The following is a 19,581-nucleotide window of genomic DNA, read 5'->3' as shown; positions in this document are numbered from 1 at the left end:
CAGTCTTTTGGACTCTGTGCAAGAAGGCCAGGGTGGGATGATCTGAGGCAGTAGCATTGAAACATGTATATTTTCATATGTGAAACAGATTGCCATTCCAGGTTCTATGCATGAGACAGGGTGCTCAGGGCTGGTGCACTGGAATGACACAGGGATGGGATGGGGAGGGAGGTGGGAGGGGGGTTCAGGATGGGGAACACATGTACAACCATGGTTGATTCATGTCAATGTATGGCAAAAACCACTACAATATTGTAAAGTAATTAGACTTCAATTAAAATAAATATTTTTTAAAGAATTTGCCTAATAAGAAAGGTGACTTTTCACAAATTGTTGTGTATTTCAATAAAAATATTCTACCTTATAATAGACCCAGTTGTTGATATAGCATCTGCAAATGAAAGTAATATAATATCTTATCATTTCACTGTGTCAAATAGTATCAATTTCAAGACAATGTAAGAGAAGAATGATGCATTTTAAAATTATGGTTTATAAAACGAGAGCTACTACTAATTAGCTGTAGTAGAAATAATGTTTATGGCTAATTTAAACATTTTTGTTTAATGATTTGCCATTATTTGCTAACAAATAGCTGACTAATATGTTGCTTAGCAATACTACTTATGTCCCTACATAGATTTTTTTTTAAAGGCAATAGTATAAACCCAGAACATAAAGATTGAAGTATGCATGATGCATGTTTTTGTTCACAAGTTATACATTTGTGAATACATGTTTATACATGTTTTTATTCACAAGTTATATACTGTTTCAAAGCTATGTAATAGTTTTTATCAGAATGACAACACTAGAGTATTGCACCCATTTTCTAAATTTAATACACTTTGCAGCTTCAAAAAGATACCAATTTTTCCTCCCTTGTCTACTTTTGTGTGACAAATAATATCACATTTGTTTCTTTTTTCATTATTCAAAAAAAAAAAAAAACACTCAAAAGCAAAACAATTTTATCATAAGACATGATTCTTAAGTACTATGTGTCAATGTATAATATATAATATAGCAGAATGTAAACCAAGATGGTATGGTCACTCACCTACAGCCAGACATCAGGGAGAGTGAACTCATGTGGGTCTTCGGAAACATTACTATGAACAAAGCTGGGGAAGGTGGGGGTGACAGAATTCAAGCTGAGCTATTTAAAATCCTAAAAGATCATGCTGTTAAAGTGCTAAACTCAATATGCCAGCAAATTTGGAAAACTCAGCAGTTGCCACAGGACTGGAAAAGGTCAGTTTTCATTCCAATTCCAAAGAAGGGAAATGCCAAAAATGTTCAAGCTACCATACATTGCACTTATTTGACATGCTAGCAAGGTTATGCTCAAAATTGTTCAACGTAGGCATCAGCAGTACATGAATCAAGACCTTCAAGATATACAAGCTGGGCTTAGAAAAGGCAGAGGAACCAGAGATCAAATTGCCAACATTCGTTGGATCATGGAGAAAGCAAGGGAATTCCAGAAAAAAAAAAAAAACAAAACTTCTGCTTCATTGACTATGCTAAAACTTTTGATTGTGGAAAATTCTTAAAATGATGGAAGTAACAAATCACCCTACCTATCTCCTGAGAAACGTGTATGCAGATCAGGAAGCAACAGTTAGAATTGGACATATAACATGACTGATTCCAATTTGGAAAAAGAGTGCAACAAGGTCGTATATTATCACCCTGCTTATTTTATTTTGTGCAAAATCTATCATGTGAAAGACTGAGCTGGATGAATCACATGCTGTAATCAAGACTGCCAGGAGAATTATCAACAACCTCGGATATGCAAATAAAACCACTCTAATGGCAGAAAATGAAGAGGAAGTGAAAAGGCTTTTGATGAAGGTGAAAAAGGAGAGGGGGGAAAGCTGGCATGAAATTAAATATTCAAAAAACTAAGATTATGGCATCTGGTCCCATCACTTCATAGCAAATAGATGAGGGAAAAGAGGAAGCAGTGACCGATTTTATTTTCTTGGGCTCCAAAATCACTTTGGACAGTGACTGCAGCCATGAAGTTAAAAGACACTTGTTCCTTGGAAGGAAAGATATGACAAACCTGTGCTGTGCTGGGCTTAGTCTGTCAGTCATGCCCAACTCTTTGTGACCCCAGGGACTGTAGACCGCCAAACTCCTCTGTCCATAGGGATTCTCCAGGCAAGAATACTTGAGTGAATTGCCATAACCTCCTCCAGGGGAACTTCCCTACCCAGGGATCGAACTCAGGTGTCCTACATTGATAGAGGATTCTTTACCATCTGAGCCATCAGGGAAGCCCGATGACCAATCTAGTCAGTTAGTCAGTTCAGTCACTCAGTCGTGTCTGACTCTTTGTGAGCCCATGAACTGCAGCATGCCAGGCCTCCCTGTCCATTACCAAATCCCAGAGTCCACTCAAACCCATGTCCATTGAGTCTATGATGCCATCCAACCATTTCCTCCTCTCTTGTCCCCTTCTCCTCCTGCCTTCAATCTTTCCCAGTATAAAGGTCTTTTCAAATGAGTCAGCTCTTCACATTAAGGTGGCCAAAGTATTGGAATTTCAGCTTCAACATCAATCCTTCCAATGAAAACCCAGGACTGGTCTCCTTTTGGATGGACTGGTTGGACCTCCTTGCAGTCCAAGGGACTCTCAAGGGTATTCTCCAACAACAGAGTTCAAAAACATCAATACTCCTGTGTTCAGCTTTCTTTATAGTCCAAATATCACATCCATACATGACCACTGGAAAAACCAAAGCCTTGACTAGACGGACCTTTGTTGACAAAGTAATGTCTCTGCTTTTCAATATACTGACTAGGTTGGTCATAACTTTCCTTCCAAGGAGTAGCATCTTTTAATTTCATGGCTGCAATCACAATATGCAGTGATTTTGGACCCTAGAAAGATAAAGTCATCCACTGTTTCCACTGATTCCCCATCTATTTGCCATGACATGGTGGGATGGAATGCCATGATCATAGTTTTCTGAATGTTGAGCTTTAAGCCACCTTTTTCACTCTCCACTTTAACTTTCATCAAGAGGCTTTTGAGTTCCTATTCACTTTCTGCCATAAGGGTGGTGTCATCTGCATATCTGAGGTTATTGATATTTTTCCCAGCAATCTTGATCCCAGCTTTTGCTTCCTCCAGTCCAACGTTTCTCATGATGTACTCTGCATATAATTTAAACAAGGAGGGTGACAATATACAGCCTTGATGTACTCCTTTTCCTATTTGGAACCAGTCTGTTGTTCCATGTCCAGTTCTAACTGTTGCTTCCTGATCTGTATACAGATTTCTCAAGAGGCAGGTCAGGTGGTCTGGTATTCCTATCTGTTTCAGAATTTTTCACAGTTTATTGTGATCCACACAGTCAAAGGCTTTGGCATAGTCAATAACACAGAAATAGATGTTTTTTTCTGGAACTCTCTAGATTTTTTGATGATCCAGCGGATGTTGGCAGTTTGATCTCTGGTTCCTCTGCCTTTTCTAAAACCAGCCTGGCTTGGAGAATTTTGAGCATTACTTTACTAGCGTGTTAGATGAGTGCAATTGTGTGGTACTTTGAGCATTCTTTGGCATTGTCTTTCTTTGGGATTAGAATGAAAACTGTCCTTTTCCAGTCCTGTGGCCACTGCTGAGTTTTCTGATTTTGCTGGTGTATTAAGTGCAGCACTTTCCCAGCATCATCTTTCAGGATTTGAAATAGCTCAACTCTAATTCCATCACCTCCACTAGCTTTGTTCATAGTGATACTTCCTAAGGCCCACTTGACTTCACATTCCAGGATGTCTGGCTCTAGGTGAGTGATCACACCATCGTGATTATCTGGATCGTGAAGATCTTTTTTGTACAGTTCTTCTGTGTATTCTTGCCACCTTTTCTTAATATCTTCTGCTTCTGTTATGTTCATACCATTTCTGTCCTTTATCAAGCCCATCTTTGCAGGAAATATTCCCTTGGTATCTCTAATTTTCTTGAAGAGGTCTCTAGTCTTTCACATTCTATTGTTTTCCTCTATTTCTTTTCACTGATTGCTGAGGAATGTTTTCTTATCTCTCCTTGCCATTCTTTAGAACTCTGCATTCAAATGGGTTTATCTTTCCTTTTCTCCTTTGATTTTTGCTTCCCTTCTTTTCACAGCTATTTGTAAGGCCTCCTCAGACAGCCATTTTGCTTTTTTGCATTCTTTTTCTTGGGGATGGTCTTGTTTCCTATCTCCTGTACACTGCCACGAACCTCTGTCCATAGTTCATCAGGCACTCTATCAGATCTAGTCCTTTAAATCTATTTGTCACTTCCACTGTATAGTCATAAGGGATTTGATTTATGTCATACCTGAATGGTCTAGTGGTTTTCTCCACTTTTTTTCATTTTCAGTCTGAATTTGGCAATAAGGAGCTCATGATCTCAGCCACAGTCAGGTCCCAGTCTTATTTTTGCTGACTGTATAGAGCTTCTCCATCTTTGGCTGGAAAAAAAATATAATCAGATATTGGTGTTGATCATCTGGTGATGTCCATATGTAGAGTCTTCTCTTGTGTTTTTGGAAGAGGATGTTTGCTATGACCAGTGCAATCTCTTGGCAGAACTCTATTAGCTTTTGCCCTGATTCATTCTGTACTCCAAGACCAAATTTTCCTGACATCTAGAAACTCCATTACAAAGCAAAGACATTACTTTGCCGACAACGTTGCATATAGTCAAAAGTATGGTTTTGCCATTAGTCGTGTACAGAGAAGAGAGTTGTAACATAAAGAAGACTGAGCATTGAAGAACGGATGCTTTCGAACTGTGGTCTTCAAGAAGACTCTTGAGAATCCCTTGGAATACTAGGAGATCTATCAATCCTAAAGAAAATCAACCCTGAATATTCAGTGGAAGGCCTGATGCTAAAGCTGGAGCTCCAGTACTTTGGCTACCTAATGTGAAGAGCCAACTCATTGGAAAAGATCCTGATGCTGGGAAAGATGAAGTCAAAAGGAGAAGGGGTTGGCAGAGAATGAGATGGTTAAATGGGATCACCATCTCAATGGACATGAATTTGATAAACTCCAGGGGATAGTGGAGGACAGAGGAGCCTGGTGTGCTACAGTCCATTGGATTGCAATGAGTCACATATGACTTACTAACTGAACAACTGCAATAACAACAATGGTGGAATTGGCTTGTTATACATGATTTAAAGAAGGCAATTTTAGATGGTAAAATATGCAAGTGTTTCTTTAATCTTATTTTTTTTTCAAGAATATTGCTCTATGACATTCTAGAATCTACTATAGTAATCTAAAGCAAAACTAATGAAACTGCATGTTGATTTATCCTTTCCTCTGAGAAGTTAGGGAGATGCCAAATTAATATGAGGTGCTTAACATTATGACCTGTGGCATAAATTTTTCATTTGGAAACTTACACGTGCATTTTCATTAACTCCTGGACATGAAACAAAGATACCTTATAAAGACATCAATGCTCTTAATAATTGACAGATGAAAAACTCCATATCTATCATGCATAAGGGTGAATTATATTTTATGTTCACAGACTCTTATTAACTAAGTAGTTGGATAAATATAGGTGAGGTGATTCATTTGGCCAAGAGATAATTCATTTTCTTCGTCTCTCTTATAAGTGTCCACCTGAAACCGGCTTTCCCACACACACTCCCATCCCTAAACAGTTTCTCCTGAATCAAATTCAACATTCTAAGTCTAAAGTAATGAACTCCTAAATTACAGCTGACCCTTGAGTACTAACAATAAATATGGAAACCCAGCTCAGAAACAGATCCCTGAGAATTTTCTGAGGGTCAGAAGGTTAAAAGTAATGTAATAAAACACCAAAAAATATGCTAACAATCAGCTAGGATAACTGAACAAATGACTACAGGGAGACAAATCAGTTGACACACTATTGATCCAACCCTAGTCCTCAGTGAAAACAGAAAATATAATTGATATAGTTGAAACTCTCACTCTTACTTTAAAACATGTCCCTAAAGACAGAAAGTACACGTGCCAGCTAATTCAATGAAAGGTATTTATACATTTATTAATGTTGCCTTTTCTCAGAAGTGAGTACAAAAGAATTTTCTCTCAATGGATTGACTAGTATATACTTGCAGTTTCTTCTTTGGGGACAAGTAAAGTACACCAGGGAGAAGGCAATGGCAACCCACTCCAGTACTCTTGCCTGGAAAATCCCATGGAAGGAGGAGCCTGGTAGGCTACAGTCCATGGGGTCGCTAGGAGTCAAACACGACTGAGCGAGTTCACTTTCACTTTTCACTTTCATGAATTGGAAAAGGAAATGGCAACCCACTCCAGTGTTCTTGCCTGGAAAATCCAAGGGATAGGGGAGCCTGGTGGGCTGCTGTCTCTGGGGTCGCACAGAGTGGGACACGACTGAAGTGACTTAGCAGCAGCAACAGCAGCAAAGAACACCAGAATTCAATGTAATTCTCTTACTACTAAGAATCTGCATATATATATCTAATTTACTATGAGGTAAAAAGCTTACATATTTTTGTATTTAAGGAAAAAAAATCTCAGTGTTATCCCTGTAATCAGTCAGCCTTCAGTAGAAAAGTTAACCGAATGAAATAATCTTAGCTTTAGAAATTTATGATTAGAGTCACAGAGGGCTATTTTCTCATATGCTATTATAATATTTAATTACATATGCCAATAAATTTCATTATGTGAGTGAAATAATAGCAAGTCTACTCAAATGAGCTGATGATGGAAAGTGGACATACAAAATATGGTATGAAAATTATCATAAAACATAACTGCAAAAGGCAGTGCAGATTGTTGGCAGAGCCAAGTTGCATTAAGAATATACTAAATAAGTATCAGTCAATTAGAGCACAATTTAAAATATGAGTTTAATTGTAATGATAATTATTCATTAGTGTATTGATGAAGATTCAATCATCTAAGTAATAGTAGTGTTTTATACAGCTATAGTGCTTTTTTAAAAATATCAAATGAATTTCCATATTATTTAACATTTCTTTGTTCCAGTTTCTACTTCTGAAAAAATGATAGAACTTACACATAGAAGTGGTGTATTAAGATAAAAATTTTTGTAGATTATTAGGGACAATGTACAGAACTGTACACACTCAAATACTGTTTTATAAATTTATTATTATTTTTTTTTGCTGTCATGTTTCAGCAGCATGATTTTTCATAAGGCTTAAGCATAATTATGATTACTACTTTTTTTTTTTTTTTAATGAGGGAAGGAAGAAAATGAAGACTCTGAGTTTAAATGACTTGGCCAAGTGTATGCATCGAGTCAGGTGCAGAACTATCATCAGAACTCAAGATGTGCTGTCTCACATTCAAATGCTCTTTCTGCTATGCCTCTGTATAGTTATGATCAGAACATCTTGACTTTACATCAGAACCACAAATCCATTTCCACAACTATTATATAGATGTAGTTGCTAAACAGTATCTATCATAGGATATCTAAAAACTAATGAGAAAGGAAGAGAAAAAAAAATGAAAAGTGCATGCAATGCATCCACTTTCACTTGAATAACACATGTAAGTGCTGAATACTCAAGACTTCCATGGGGAATAAAATATTTAGAATCAAATTTTTCAAGCTAGATGATAGTCAAAAATCTGTCATGGATATTAGAACTAATTATATACGGTTGGACAAAATGTTCATTTGAGTTTTTCTGTACTATCATATGGAAAAGCCCAAATGAACTTTTTGGCCAATCCAATATAAGTTCATGAGAACTATGCCAAAGTAAACATTGAAAAATACATTTAAAATACCAAAAAAATAATAACATATGCTGTTAATATTGATGATATTTGTTAAAATTAAAGAATAAGGGGGAATCTCTTTACATTATAATTTGAATTTTTATGATTAATTTTAGAAAAATTTATTCTCTGAGTACTATTTCCACTTGGTCAAAATATCAATGGACTGTAAACTATATTTTAAAATAAAAGTGCATGAAGTAAAATGAATTATCATCTTAAACAGTAAAATGAAACAATATAATATATCCATCCTGAATTATGAAGTACATAAAGAAATGAGTGCATATACACAGACAAAGCAAATATATTTGGAACATACAAAATATCTTTCAGCATTTAAAAATTTTATCAGCATAATAAAATTATATATATTTTAATGGATTGCTTAAACTCCATATTTAAAGATATTTTTTTCTGTTGACCATATCTTAAAGTAGCATAAATTTGTGTGTTTAATTTGGCAAAGAAAATCCATATTATTTACAAGCTCACAAAGACTGTTATCTTGGATTATTTTGTTAGGCATGTATACAGCATATATGGTTTACAGATCCTTTTAAATGAAAATACAGAAAAGTGGAATTATATTGTTAATGTATGCTCAGACAACATCCTGAATATGCTTACATTTTCAGAGGAGAAAAATGAATAATTAAATTCATAGGTAATTTGAAAGTAACTATTTTAAGTCAAATAAATGTCTATAGGGTCATGTTAATATCTAAAGGTTAATTATACACAACTCAGAAAAAGTATTCAGTGATATAAGACATACAAATGATTAAATACCTTTCCAAGATATCATTTCACTTAAAAATATTAAAAATGTGTTTGAAGCAAGCAGTTGAAATTACAATGTTTTATGAAAAATGAGAAGGCAGAAATTCTTAAAACAAATTTGTTTTAAAATGAGACATGCACCACGGTTATGATTTGTCTTGATTTTTACTGTACCTTTCTTTAGTCCAGGAATGAAAGCTAAAATGAGAGTTTAGAAAAGTTACATACAATTGAATATATTATTTTATTCCCAATACATTATATTAACTAAATATAAAATTATAATATATTGCAATATATTTTCAGCTTCATTTTGCATAGAATGTGATGACCGATATATATAAGGTGGAATACTGATAAATCATAAAGTATTTGTCTCCTTTAGTATGTTTTCTAAAATCTGACCAAGCCTATGGTATATGCTGGCCTCTTATGAATTAATGGTTGATTCCTCCCCTAGAGGCAATGTATTGTTGAACTTAACATTTTGCAAGAACTCAGTAGATTTTCTAGCTTCTTTGCCTATGATAAAAAATATGGCCCTTTATTTTAATTTCATTTTTATCTCATGGAAACTCTTACAGGAAAAGTATTGACTTTTTAAGGAAAACATTGACCTGACAGGTTGCTTTTCCTCCAAATCTGATGTGGAATAGATGACGGAAAAAAAAAAAAAAAATCAACAGACAGTAACATTAGATGACCCGACAGAAGTATTTTTCTTGGTTAAGACACATTTTCTACAATATAGCTATTTTCTCTACTAAAATTTCATTTATTTCTCATAACTAGAAATGGGGAATTCAAGATCATTATATCAACACTTGTTATCCAGATAAATTCTGATTGCATTTTTAAGTGACTTCCTTCAAAACACTGTGAGATCATGCTTGATCAAGAACAAATAGCATAGTCTATTTTTAAACAAAATAATTACATATTTATAAACACTTCTATATGTGATGATCTGAACAAATAAATCTCAGATTTATTCTTTGTAAAATTTTAAAGCTAATAGCAAAAATGATTTTCTAGTACATTCAATAACATGAATCTAAAACAAAAAAATTAAACATTTTGAACTTGTTTAAAACCCAATTTGAATAAAATTTGAATATTATAAAATAAAATACATATGAAATGGAGAGAAGGAATATGTCAGAGACAGAAAAATAGAAGTGAAAATAATATTTCTATGTATTAATAGGGACTAGAGAGAAATGCACAACATTTTAAGTGTCATTGACATATATATTGTAAATTTATTTTTCATCATAAGGTATTTAATCTGTAAGCAATGTAATTTAATTGTAGTACAAGCTGAAACAGAAAGGAAAAAAATATAGCAGTGATTTCACAAGACACTTCAGGTAGGATTGATCTTCAAAATAATATCCCCCAACCCTGAACCAGTCAAATAATAGTTATAGTTCAATCATAAGTCTCTCTTTCCCTCTCCCTCTCTCACACACACACAAAATATTTTTTATTTATTATTGGAATTAATAATCAATACCTATAATATATTTTTTTAAAATCCCTTTAATATTTAAATATAGAGTTTTAAATGTACTGGAGAGATAAAGAAAGGCTGCCTTAAGCAGAGAAGTAATAAAGTGCTTGTTTTCATTTTTAAGACTGCAATTTAAATGTGGTCCAGAACTTAGATATTAAAATCCTTTCCAACCTGGTAACTGAAAAGATCAGAAAAAATGTTAATGTGATGCGTCTAGACTCAGAATTTCTAAGGGTAAGGAGGTACAAATAAAAGAAGCAAAACAAGTGACATGACAATAATGAAAAATAAAACAAACACATTTTTAAAACCTATTCCAGGAGATATTTAGCTTCCAAGCTGAAAAGTGAAAATTGGTTTATAAACCAGGAAAGTCAAATATAGATCAATTTTCCTTTAAATTCAGGACAATAAGCAGATTCTGAATACAATTTTCAAGACCAACTCTGTAAAGATACTTTAATTCATCACACAAAAAATAGTCAAAAAAGGAAACATTTTCTCCCTCTAAAGCAATATAAGTACTCAGATGCTAAAACAGAAATTAATAGATACATACATTATAATTATGAAAAGTCTAACACAGAATAAAGTCCATTTCCAAATGTATCTTTAAAATTAAATTGCTTCTAAATGCTTAAAAGTTTATCATTGATATTTTTGAAGTATTCACATTCACTGAGATTTTTGAAAGATCAAAATATAAGCTTGGTCCTTACCATTTGAGATACTAGACTCAATGCAAATCACCATGACTGAAACGAATGTTTTTGTTAATCCAACTAAAGTTATATTATGAATTATTCTATCATTTATATGTCACTTAAAATTAAATTTTACTAATAAATAAAGTGAATATATCTAACAAGCTAAATTTTCTTTCATCAAGAAAATTATTTTCAGATTATTAAATATTCTGCAATGTATTTAATAATAAATGTATTGATGTATTAATAAATGTATTAATACATTTGAATGCATTTTAGGTATCATTATTTTTCTTACACAAATGCAATAATCATATAACAAACACCATCTTCCAACAACACAAGAGAAGACTCTATACATGGACATCACCAGATGGTCAACACCGAAATCAGATTGATTATATTCTTTGCAGCCAAAGATGGAGACGCTCTATACAGTCAGCAAAAACAAGACCAGGAGCGGACTGTGGCTCAGATCATGAACTCCTTATTGTCAAATTCAGACTTAAATTGAAGAAAGTAGGGAAAATCACGAGACCATTCAGGTATGACCTAAATCAAATACCTTATGATTATACAGTGGAAGTGAGAAATAGATTTAAGGGCCTAGATCAGATAGATAGAGTGCCTGATGAGCTATGGAATAAGGTTCGTGACATTGTACAGGAGACAGGGATCAAGACCATCCCCATGGAAAAGAAATGCAAAAAAGCAAAATGGCTATCTGGGGAGGCCTTACAAGCTGTGAAAAGAAGAGAAGTGAAAAGCAAAGGAGAAAAGGAAAGATATAAACATCTGAATGCAGAGTTCCAAAGAATAGCAAGAAGAGATAAGAAAGCCTTCTTCAGCGATCAATGCAAAGAAATAGAGGAAAACAACAGAATGGGAAAGACTAGAGATCTCTTCAAGAAAATTAGAGATACCAAGGGAACATTTCATTCAAAGATGGGCTCGATAAAGGACAGAAATGGTATGGACCTAAGAGAAGCAGAAGATATTAAGAAGAGATGGCAAGAATACACAGAAGAACTGTACAAAAAAGATCTTCATGACCCAGATAATCACGATGGTGTGATCACTGACCTAGAGTCAGACATCCTGGAATGTGAAGTCAAGTGGGCCTTAGAAAGCATCACTACAAACAAAGTTAGTGGAGGTGATGGAATTCCAGTTGAGCTATTGCAAATCCTGAAAGATGATGCTGTGAAAGTGTGGCACTCATTATGCCAGCAACTTTGGAAAACTCAGCAGTGGCCACAGGACTGGAAAAGGTCAGTTTTCATTCCAATCCCAAAGAAAGGCAATGCCAAAAACTACTGCACAATTGCACTCATCTCACACGTTAGTAAAGTAATGCTTAAAATTCTCCAAGTCAGGCTTCAGCAATATGTGAACCGTGAACTTCCTGATGCTCAAGGTGGTTTTAGAAAAGGCAGAGGAACCAGAGATCAAATTGCCAACATCCACTGGATCATGGAAAAAGCAAGAGCGTTCCAGAAAAACATCTATTTCTGCTTTATTGACTATGCCAAAGCCTTTGACTGTGTGAATCACAATAAACTGGAAATTTCTGAAAGAGATGGGAATACCAGGCCACCTGATCAGCCTCTTGAGAAATTTGCATGCGGGTCAGGAAGCAACAGTTAGAATTGGACATGGAACAACAGACCGGTTCCAAATAGGAAAAGGAGTATGTCAAGGCTGTATATTGTCACCCTGTTTATTTAACTTATATGCAGAGTACATCATGAGAAACGCTGGACTGGAAGAAACACAAGCTGGGATCAAGATTGCTAGGAGAAATATCAATAAACTCAGATATGCAGATGAAACCACCCTTATGGCAGAAAGTGAAGAGGAACTAAAAAGCCTCTTGATGAAGGTGAAAGTCGAGAGTGAAAAAGATGGCTTAAAGCTCAACATTCAGAAAACGAAGATCATGGCATCCAGTCCCATCACTTCATGGGAAATAGATGGGGAAACAGTGAAAACAGTGTCAGACTTTATTTTTCTGGGCTCCAAAATCACTGCAGATAGTGACTGCAGCCATGAAATTAAAAGATACTTACTCCTTGGAAGGAAAGTTATGACCAACCTAGATAGCATATTCAAAAACAGAGACATTACTTTGCCAACAAAGGTTCGTTTAGTCAAGGCTATGGTTTTTCCTGTGGTCATGTATGGATGTGAGAGTTGGACTGTGAAGAAGGCTGAGCGCTGAAGAATTGATGCTTTTGAACTGTGGTGTTGGAGAAGACTCTTGAGAGTCCCTTGGACTGCAAGGAGGTCCAACCAGTCCATTCTGAAGGAGATCAGCCCTGGGATTTCTTTGGAAGGAATGATGCTAAAGCTGAAACTCCAGTACTTTGGCCACCTCATGCGAAGCGCTGACTCATTGGAAAGGACTCTCATGCTGCCAGGGATTGGGGGCAAGAGGAGAAGGGGATAACAGAGGATAAGATGGATGGATGGCATCACTGACTCGATGGGCATAAGTCTCAGTGAACTCCAGGAGTTAGTGATGGGCGGGGAGGCCTGGCATGGTGCGATTCATGGGGTTGCAAAGAGTCAGACATGACTGATTGACTGATCTGATCTAATCTGATGTGCTTACTTTGAAATATAGTTAAGTTTTTAATATATTTTCTAAATTTTTACTGGAAGAAATATCGTAATTCGTAAACTAATATAAATAAATAATAAAAATATGAATTACTAGGATTCTTGCACTACAAGGTTTAAATTAAGTAAACATGCAGTTTACAGTAAAAATTGTAGCTCCTCCTTGTCACATAAACATTACAAAAATTTATCATGAAAACAATACCAAAACATGTTCTTTACTCTATACAATCATATTCTATTAGTTCCTTCAAAATATTAGCACAAATGTTTAAACACCCAATATGCACTAGACACGTCTAGCTGAATTTGAGAAAAATATTGATAAATAGATACTGCTTGAATAGCTTAAATGTCAACAGAGCTCACCACAAAATTGATGGTGTTGGCTTAATGTTTGTTGATCAAGTATCAAGCACCAATCTATAACTGCCATTTACTTCAACAAAGGAGTAGTACTTGCAGTTGTTTTATCATGTATACTTTTTTTAAAGTCACAAAATAAAGCTACTTTATCAAAATCTTAAAAGTTCATCATTTTGGAGGTAAATAAGGTTTGGAAACTTGTTTAAAGACATTCATTTGGAGGTAATCAAATATCTTTGCACTATAGTCAACTGAAGGATACTGTTTTCAATAAATATTTAATATTTATTTATTGGATACATCACTATGTCTCAGTACATCACAGTGTTTCTGAAAGAGATGGGACCACCAGATCACCTGACCTGCCTCTTGAGACACCTATATGCAGGTCAGGAAGCAACAGTTAGAACTGGACATGGAAAAACAGACTGGTTCCAAATAGGAAAAGGAGCACGTCACGGCTGTATATTTGTCACCCTGCTTATTTAACTTATATGCAGAGTACATCATGAGAAATGCTGGGCTGGAAGAAGCACAAGCTGGAATCAAGATTGCCAGGAGAAATATCAATGACCTCAGATATGAAGGTGAAACCACCCTTATGGCAGAAAGTGAAGAGGAACTAAAGAGCCTCTGAAAGTGAAAGAGGAGAGTGAAAAAGTTGGCTTAAAGCTCAACATTCAGAAAACGGAGAACATGGCATCCGGTCCCATCACTTCATGACAAGTAGATGGGCAAACAGTGGAAACAGTGTCAGACTTTATTTTTGGGGACTCCAAAATCACTGCAGATGGTGATTGCAGCCATGAAATTAAAAGATGCTTACTCCTTGGAAGGAAAGTTATGACCAACCTAGATAACATATTGAAAAGCAGAGATATTACTTTGCCAACAAAGGTCTGTCTAGTCAAAGCTATGTTTTTTCCAGTGGTCATGTATGCATGATAGTTGGACTGTGAAGAAAGCTGAGCACCAAAGAATTGATGCTTTTGAACTGTGGTGTTGGAGAAGACTCTTGAAAGTCCCATGGACTGCAAGGCGATTCAACCAGTCCATCCTAATGGAGACCAGTCCTGGGTGTTCAATGGAAGGACTGATGCTGAGGCTGAAACCGCAATACTTTGGCCACGTCATTCGAAGAGCTGACTCACTGAAAAAGACTCTGATGCTGGGAGGGATTGGGGGCAGGAGGAGAACGGGATGATAGAGGATGAGATAGCTGAATGGCATCCCCGACTCGATGCACATGAGTTTGGTTGACCTCCAGGAGTTGGTGATGTATAGGAAGGCCTGGCGTGCTGTGATTCATGGGGTAACAAAGAATCGGACATGACTGAGCGCCTGAACTGAACTGAATATAGTGAAAAATCTGATATATCAAGATTCAATTCACCTAAAACCTAATATGTAATATATATTCTAAGTTATTATGGACTATCTTTTGAGGACAGGTTCCTCCTATATTTTCTTATGCCAAGCCACATGGTCATGGAATATAGTAGAATCAGTATATATAATGTACTTAAAAATTGTAATGCCAAATTAATGGGCCAATATCTAGTTTTCTTTGAATAATGTTAATTTTAAAGCATTCTACAAGATGTGCCAAAAGATCCAATTCTTCTTGATGTATAATTCAAATCACCTCAGTGCATCTCCTCTTGATTGCAAAACTATAATAAGCTACAGCATTATTGTACTTATGTAGATTTCATAATGTCTGAACCACAAAATAGAAGTTCAAATCACATTTTCTGTTCATATCATGTGAAACATTAAGGCCACAGATGCAAAAGCTGCAAGGTGATTAGTATAGGGTGTATCTTACTTACAACAAAAGCACTATTGCAAATATACATTTCTCATCTCTGTATATTAAAATTTCTATCCATGTATCTTTTGGGCAAAGAAAAAAAAATCACTGTAATTTTTTTTTAAAAATTGTATAGACTTTTCCCAACCTCAAAAACATAAACAGACAAAACTCTCAAGAAAACTGAAACATGAAGAACTCTGAACTTTTCAAGAGAGCAAAAGTGGGAATATAAATGATTTCATAGTTCATTGAAAGGTCCTATCAAGGCCCTTGTTACATTATTTTGAGAAATATATGAAGCAGTTTTGAAAATAATGCAAATATAAATGATCTTGAGAAATTCCAAAAACAGAAGCCTGAGGGCTGGATATATTATTTTTTCATCTGGCAAAGAAAATACAAAAAAATAAATATTTCTGAAATATGTCTCTAAGCTCTCCAAAATGTTTGAGACAATTGCAGCTCTCAAACATTTCACACCTTTTAACACTCAATCTGGAGAAGGCAATGGCACCCCACTCCAGTACTCTTGTCTGGAAAATCCCATGGTAGGCTGTAGTCCATGGGGTCGCTAAGAGTTGGACACGACTGAATGACTTCACTTTCACTTTTCACTTTCATGCATTGGAAAAGGAAATGGCAACCCACTCCAGTGTTCTTCCTGGAGAATCCCAGGGACGAAGGAGCCTGGTGGGCTGCTGTCTCTGGGGTCGCACAAAGTTGGACACGACTGAAGAGACAGCAGTGCAGAAGCAGCAACACTCAATCTGTTCTTGAGTGAATGAATTCTAAATTAAGACCATTTTAAAATAGGACATGATGGTGCATCTGGGTTTTGGGTCCATAGAGAAATTGATTTTTAAAGCATGTCACTTTGCTTGATTTAATGCATACAAAATATATGCCTCCAAGGTGTAATACTATACAATTTGTACAGTACTAGAGGATTTAATTTTTAATCTTTTCTTTGTAAAATTTAATATAATTTGCTTTTAATCAGTTTATCCAATTTTAGAAGCTTTATGTGGCTTGTCAACAACCTATATGAGTTGCACACAGAAAAATAAGAGATAAACCTTGATTACATCTGGAGACATGTGCTATAATATAATAAAATTTTTCTTTAAAAAGAAGGTGCACTGGGACGGCCCAGAGGGATGGTATGGGGAGGGAGGAGGGAGGAGGGTTCGGGATGGGGAGCACATGTATACCTGTGGCGGATTCATTTTGATATTTGGCAAATCTAATACAATTATGTAAAGTTTAAAAAATAAAATAAAATTAGAGAAAAAAAAAATAATAATATAAAAAAAAAAAAAAAAAAAAAAAAAAAAAAAAAAAAAGAAGTTACTTTTTAGATTAAAAAGCTTTTGAAACTTTTCTCTCATATTTTCACCAACCTGTTTGTTCGATAACAAAGTAATTAAAAATTTGCTGTAGTAGGAAGAAAATAGTAGGTAATTAAAATCTCTATATTGCATAAGTGTACAAGATATCAGGGAATGGCTTTTACTAAAACACTTGAAGTTCATATTTCATTAGTGGAAATCAATTTTGTGAATTCTATAGAGTACTTTGTCATTGTATATATACATATATGCATTTTTAAAAATATTAGGCTCTGCATACCATTTAAGGTACAGGTTAAAGACAAAGATATTTCACTGGAGAAACATTTATGCTATATGAACATCTATATTTATATTATAAATACATTATGGATATTTCTTATTACATATGCATATATATATTTAATATATGAAATAGAAAACCAGGAAAGGATATAGTTAATAAAATAACTATTTCAAAAATATCTGCTTTAATTCTATTTTGGGCAGAGGTTGGTACATTTTCATACACAAAAGCATGGTTTTTAAAAATCCATAAGAAATATGAACTAATTTCTATAAAATTCTACCTTTCACAATCAATAAATATTATATAGTTCTCTAAAGCAATGTTCTATTAATTTCACTTTAAAATTCTCTGCAAAATGAGAAAGACAGTGAACATTATCAATTGATGGTATTATTTTTCCCAGTGCATCAATTTAGAGAGATGTATCTGGATGTACTACTTAGAAAATGTGAAATAAACTGGTTACTTTATAATGTATCTCAGTATTTACATATCACATAATTTGCAACTCCCACTGTAGCCCACCAGACTCCTCTGTCCATGATTCTTCAGACAGGAATACTGGAGTGGTTTGCCATTACCTTCTCCAGATCACATATTTAAGGCAAAAATGAAAGAAAAAGTATGGTATTCAAAGTGCCATCTGACTTGATGATTCTCTTTATGAATATGTTTTCATCTTCTCATATGCTGTGTCAGCACTTAGGAAGTTGTGATTTCTTGTAATCACAGTGAGTTAATACCAGTTTAATCATAGTACCAAGTTGATATTTTTAAATAATTGGAAATTTTTTGTTTATTTTCTATTTCTTTCTCTCTATATTTTACTGAGACCTCTGTGATGATAGTACAGAACACAAGCTTTGGCAGAAACTTTCATTCTTGGAACTAATTGGCTATTCACATGTTGAATATTAATATTTGCAGAAAGGAGTTAACCTTGAAACAATAGGTCATTTCTAAAAAAAATAGTCTCAGGGTAGTTTTATTTTTTAACTATTTGTAACATTATATGCAAGAAAAAAATGAAAAGTAAATGTGTTGTGCTCAGCAATTCAGTTGTGTCCAACTGTTTGTGACCCCATGGACTGTAACCCCCTAGGTTCCTCTGTCCAAGGGATTATCCCAGAAGGAATACTAGAGTGGGGTGCCATTTCCTACTCCAGGGTATCTTCCTGACTCAGGGATCAAATTTGTATCGCCTGCATCGGCAGGAGAAATCTTTACCACTGAAACGCTTGGGAAGCCGTAAATGTATTGGAAGACCTATATTTCCATTAGGACAGTTAAAAAAAAGGAAACAAGATCCAAATTCATGTTTGTTTAATATTAAAACAAATATTTTTTTAGATCTAAATCCTTTTAAAATTAAGTGTTTAATGGCAAATCCACACATAATTAATATCCATAAGTTTATTTAGTTTTATATTTCAAATGTCAAAGGATCAGTGTTTTTGCCTGGAGAATCCCAGGGACGGCAGAGCCTGGTGGGCTGCTGTCTATGGGGTCACACAGAGTCGGACACAACTGACGCAACTTAGCAGCAGCAAACCTGACATATGGAAATCTGGCTATAGATTTTAGGAGTAAGCAAGATATTTTCCATGTGATGAAACCCTGGGTAAATATTGTGGAGAACTAATCTTTTTAGATGATACATTGATAAATATTTTATGGCAACAAAGAACAAAAAGTAAAAGACAGTGCCACAAAAATGAAAAAGAGAAAAGAAGTAGAAGTAAGTAATTTCAAACTGAATTTAATAAAAGTTTACATGCACAGGAAGAGGAGGAGTATGAAGGATTTATGTTACCAGTCTGACAGATTAATTGACTGCATAAGACATGATAAAATGGTTTTTGAATAAACCAAATGCTATCTGCCTTAGAAATCATCTGCACTTCATGATTAGAAGGCACAGATTCAAAGTAATGACTTTTTGAATACTGAAAATATGAATATTATATTTTTGTATTTTCAAAATAAAAGTATGTCACCTAAGATTAAAATATTGCCTAAGATCTACTTTTTACATAGTAAGAAAGGAAACATATCTTTCATACAGATATACATTTGATTCTGTATTTGCATGAGATCCTAAGAATTAATCTCTCCCTTTACTTAGTTAAGTTTCTTGAGACAAAATGATAATGTTTCTGCTAGTTAGGGTAGGGAACCAACATACAAATTGTGTCAAATATGTAAATTAGCATTGCTAAGAAGCTGACTGAAATTTGGTCTAAGAGAAACTAAAACATGACCAACCAAGCCATTTATTTAAAATGTATGCCAATCCTATAATCCTCTAATGCTCATTACACTCAGATGAACCATTATGACACAGA

General features: G+C 34.7%; 1 protein-coding gene across 4 annotated transcripts in view; it reads right to left on the bottom strand.

Annotated features, from left to right (window-relative positions):
- PCDH11X (protocadherin 11 X-linked) overlaps positions 1–19,581 on the bottom strand; it is a 999,015-nt gene that overhangs the window by 186,076 nt on the left and 793,358 nt on the right. Inside the window, exon 7 of one of the 4 annotated variants that reach the window (XM_070784434.1) lies at positions 8,614–8,769. The exons of the other annotated variants lie outside the window; for them this stretch is intronic. Within the exon in view, the coding sequence (XP_070640535.1) occupies positions 8,642–8,769 (128 nt within the window). The 3' untranslated portion in view covers positions 8,614–8,641. Of the gene's footprint in view, positions 1–8,613; positions 8,770–19,581 lie in introns of those variants that run through there. 4 annotated transcript variants of the gene reach the window in all.

The sequence above is a fragment of the Bos indicus genome, chromosome X, assembly GCF_029378745.1.
Source record: "Bos indicus isolate NIAB-ARS_2022 breed Sahiwal x Tharparkar chromosome X, NIAB-ARS_B.indTharparkar_mat_pri_1.0, whole genome shotgun sequence".
Classification (NCBI taxonomy): domain Eukaryota; kingdom Metazoa; phylum Chordata; class Mammalia; order Artiodactyla; family Bovidae; genus Bos; species Bos indicus.
Note: the sequence above shows the minus strand (reverse complement) of the source record. Positions and strands in the feature narration are given on the sequence as shown.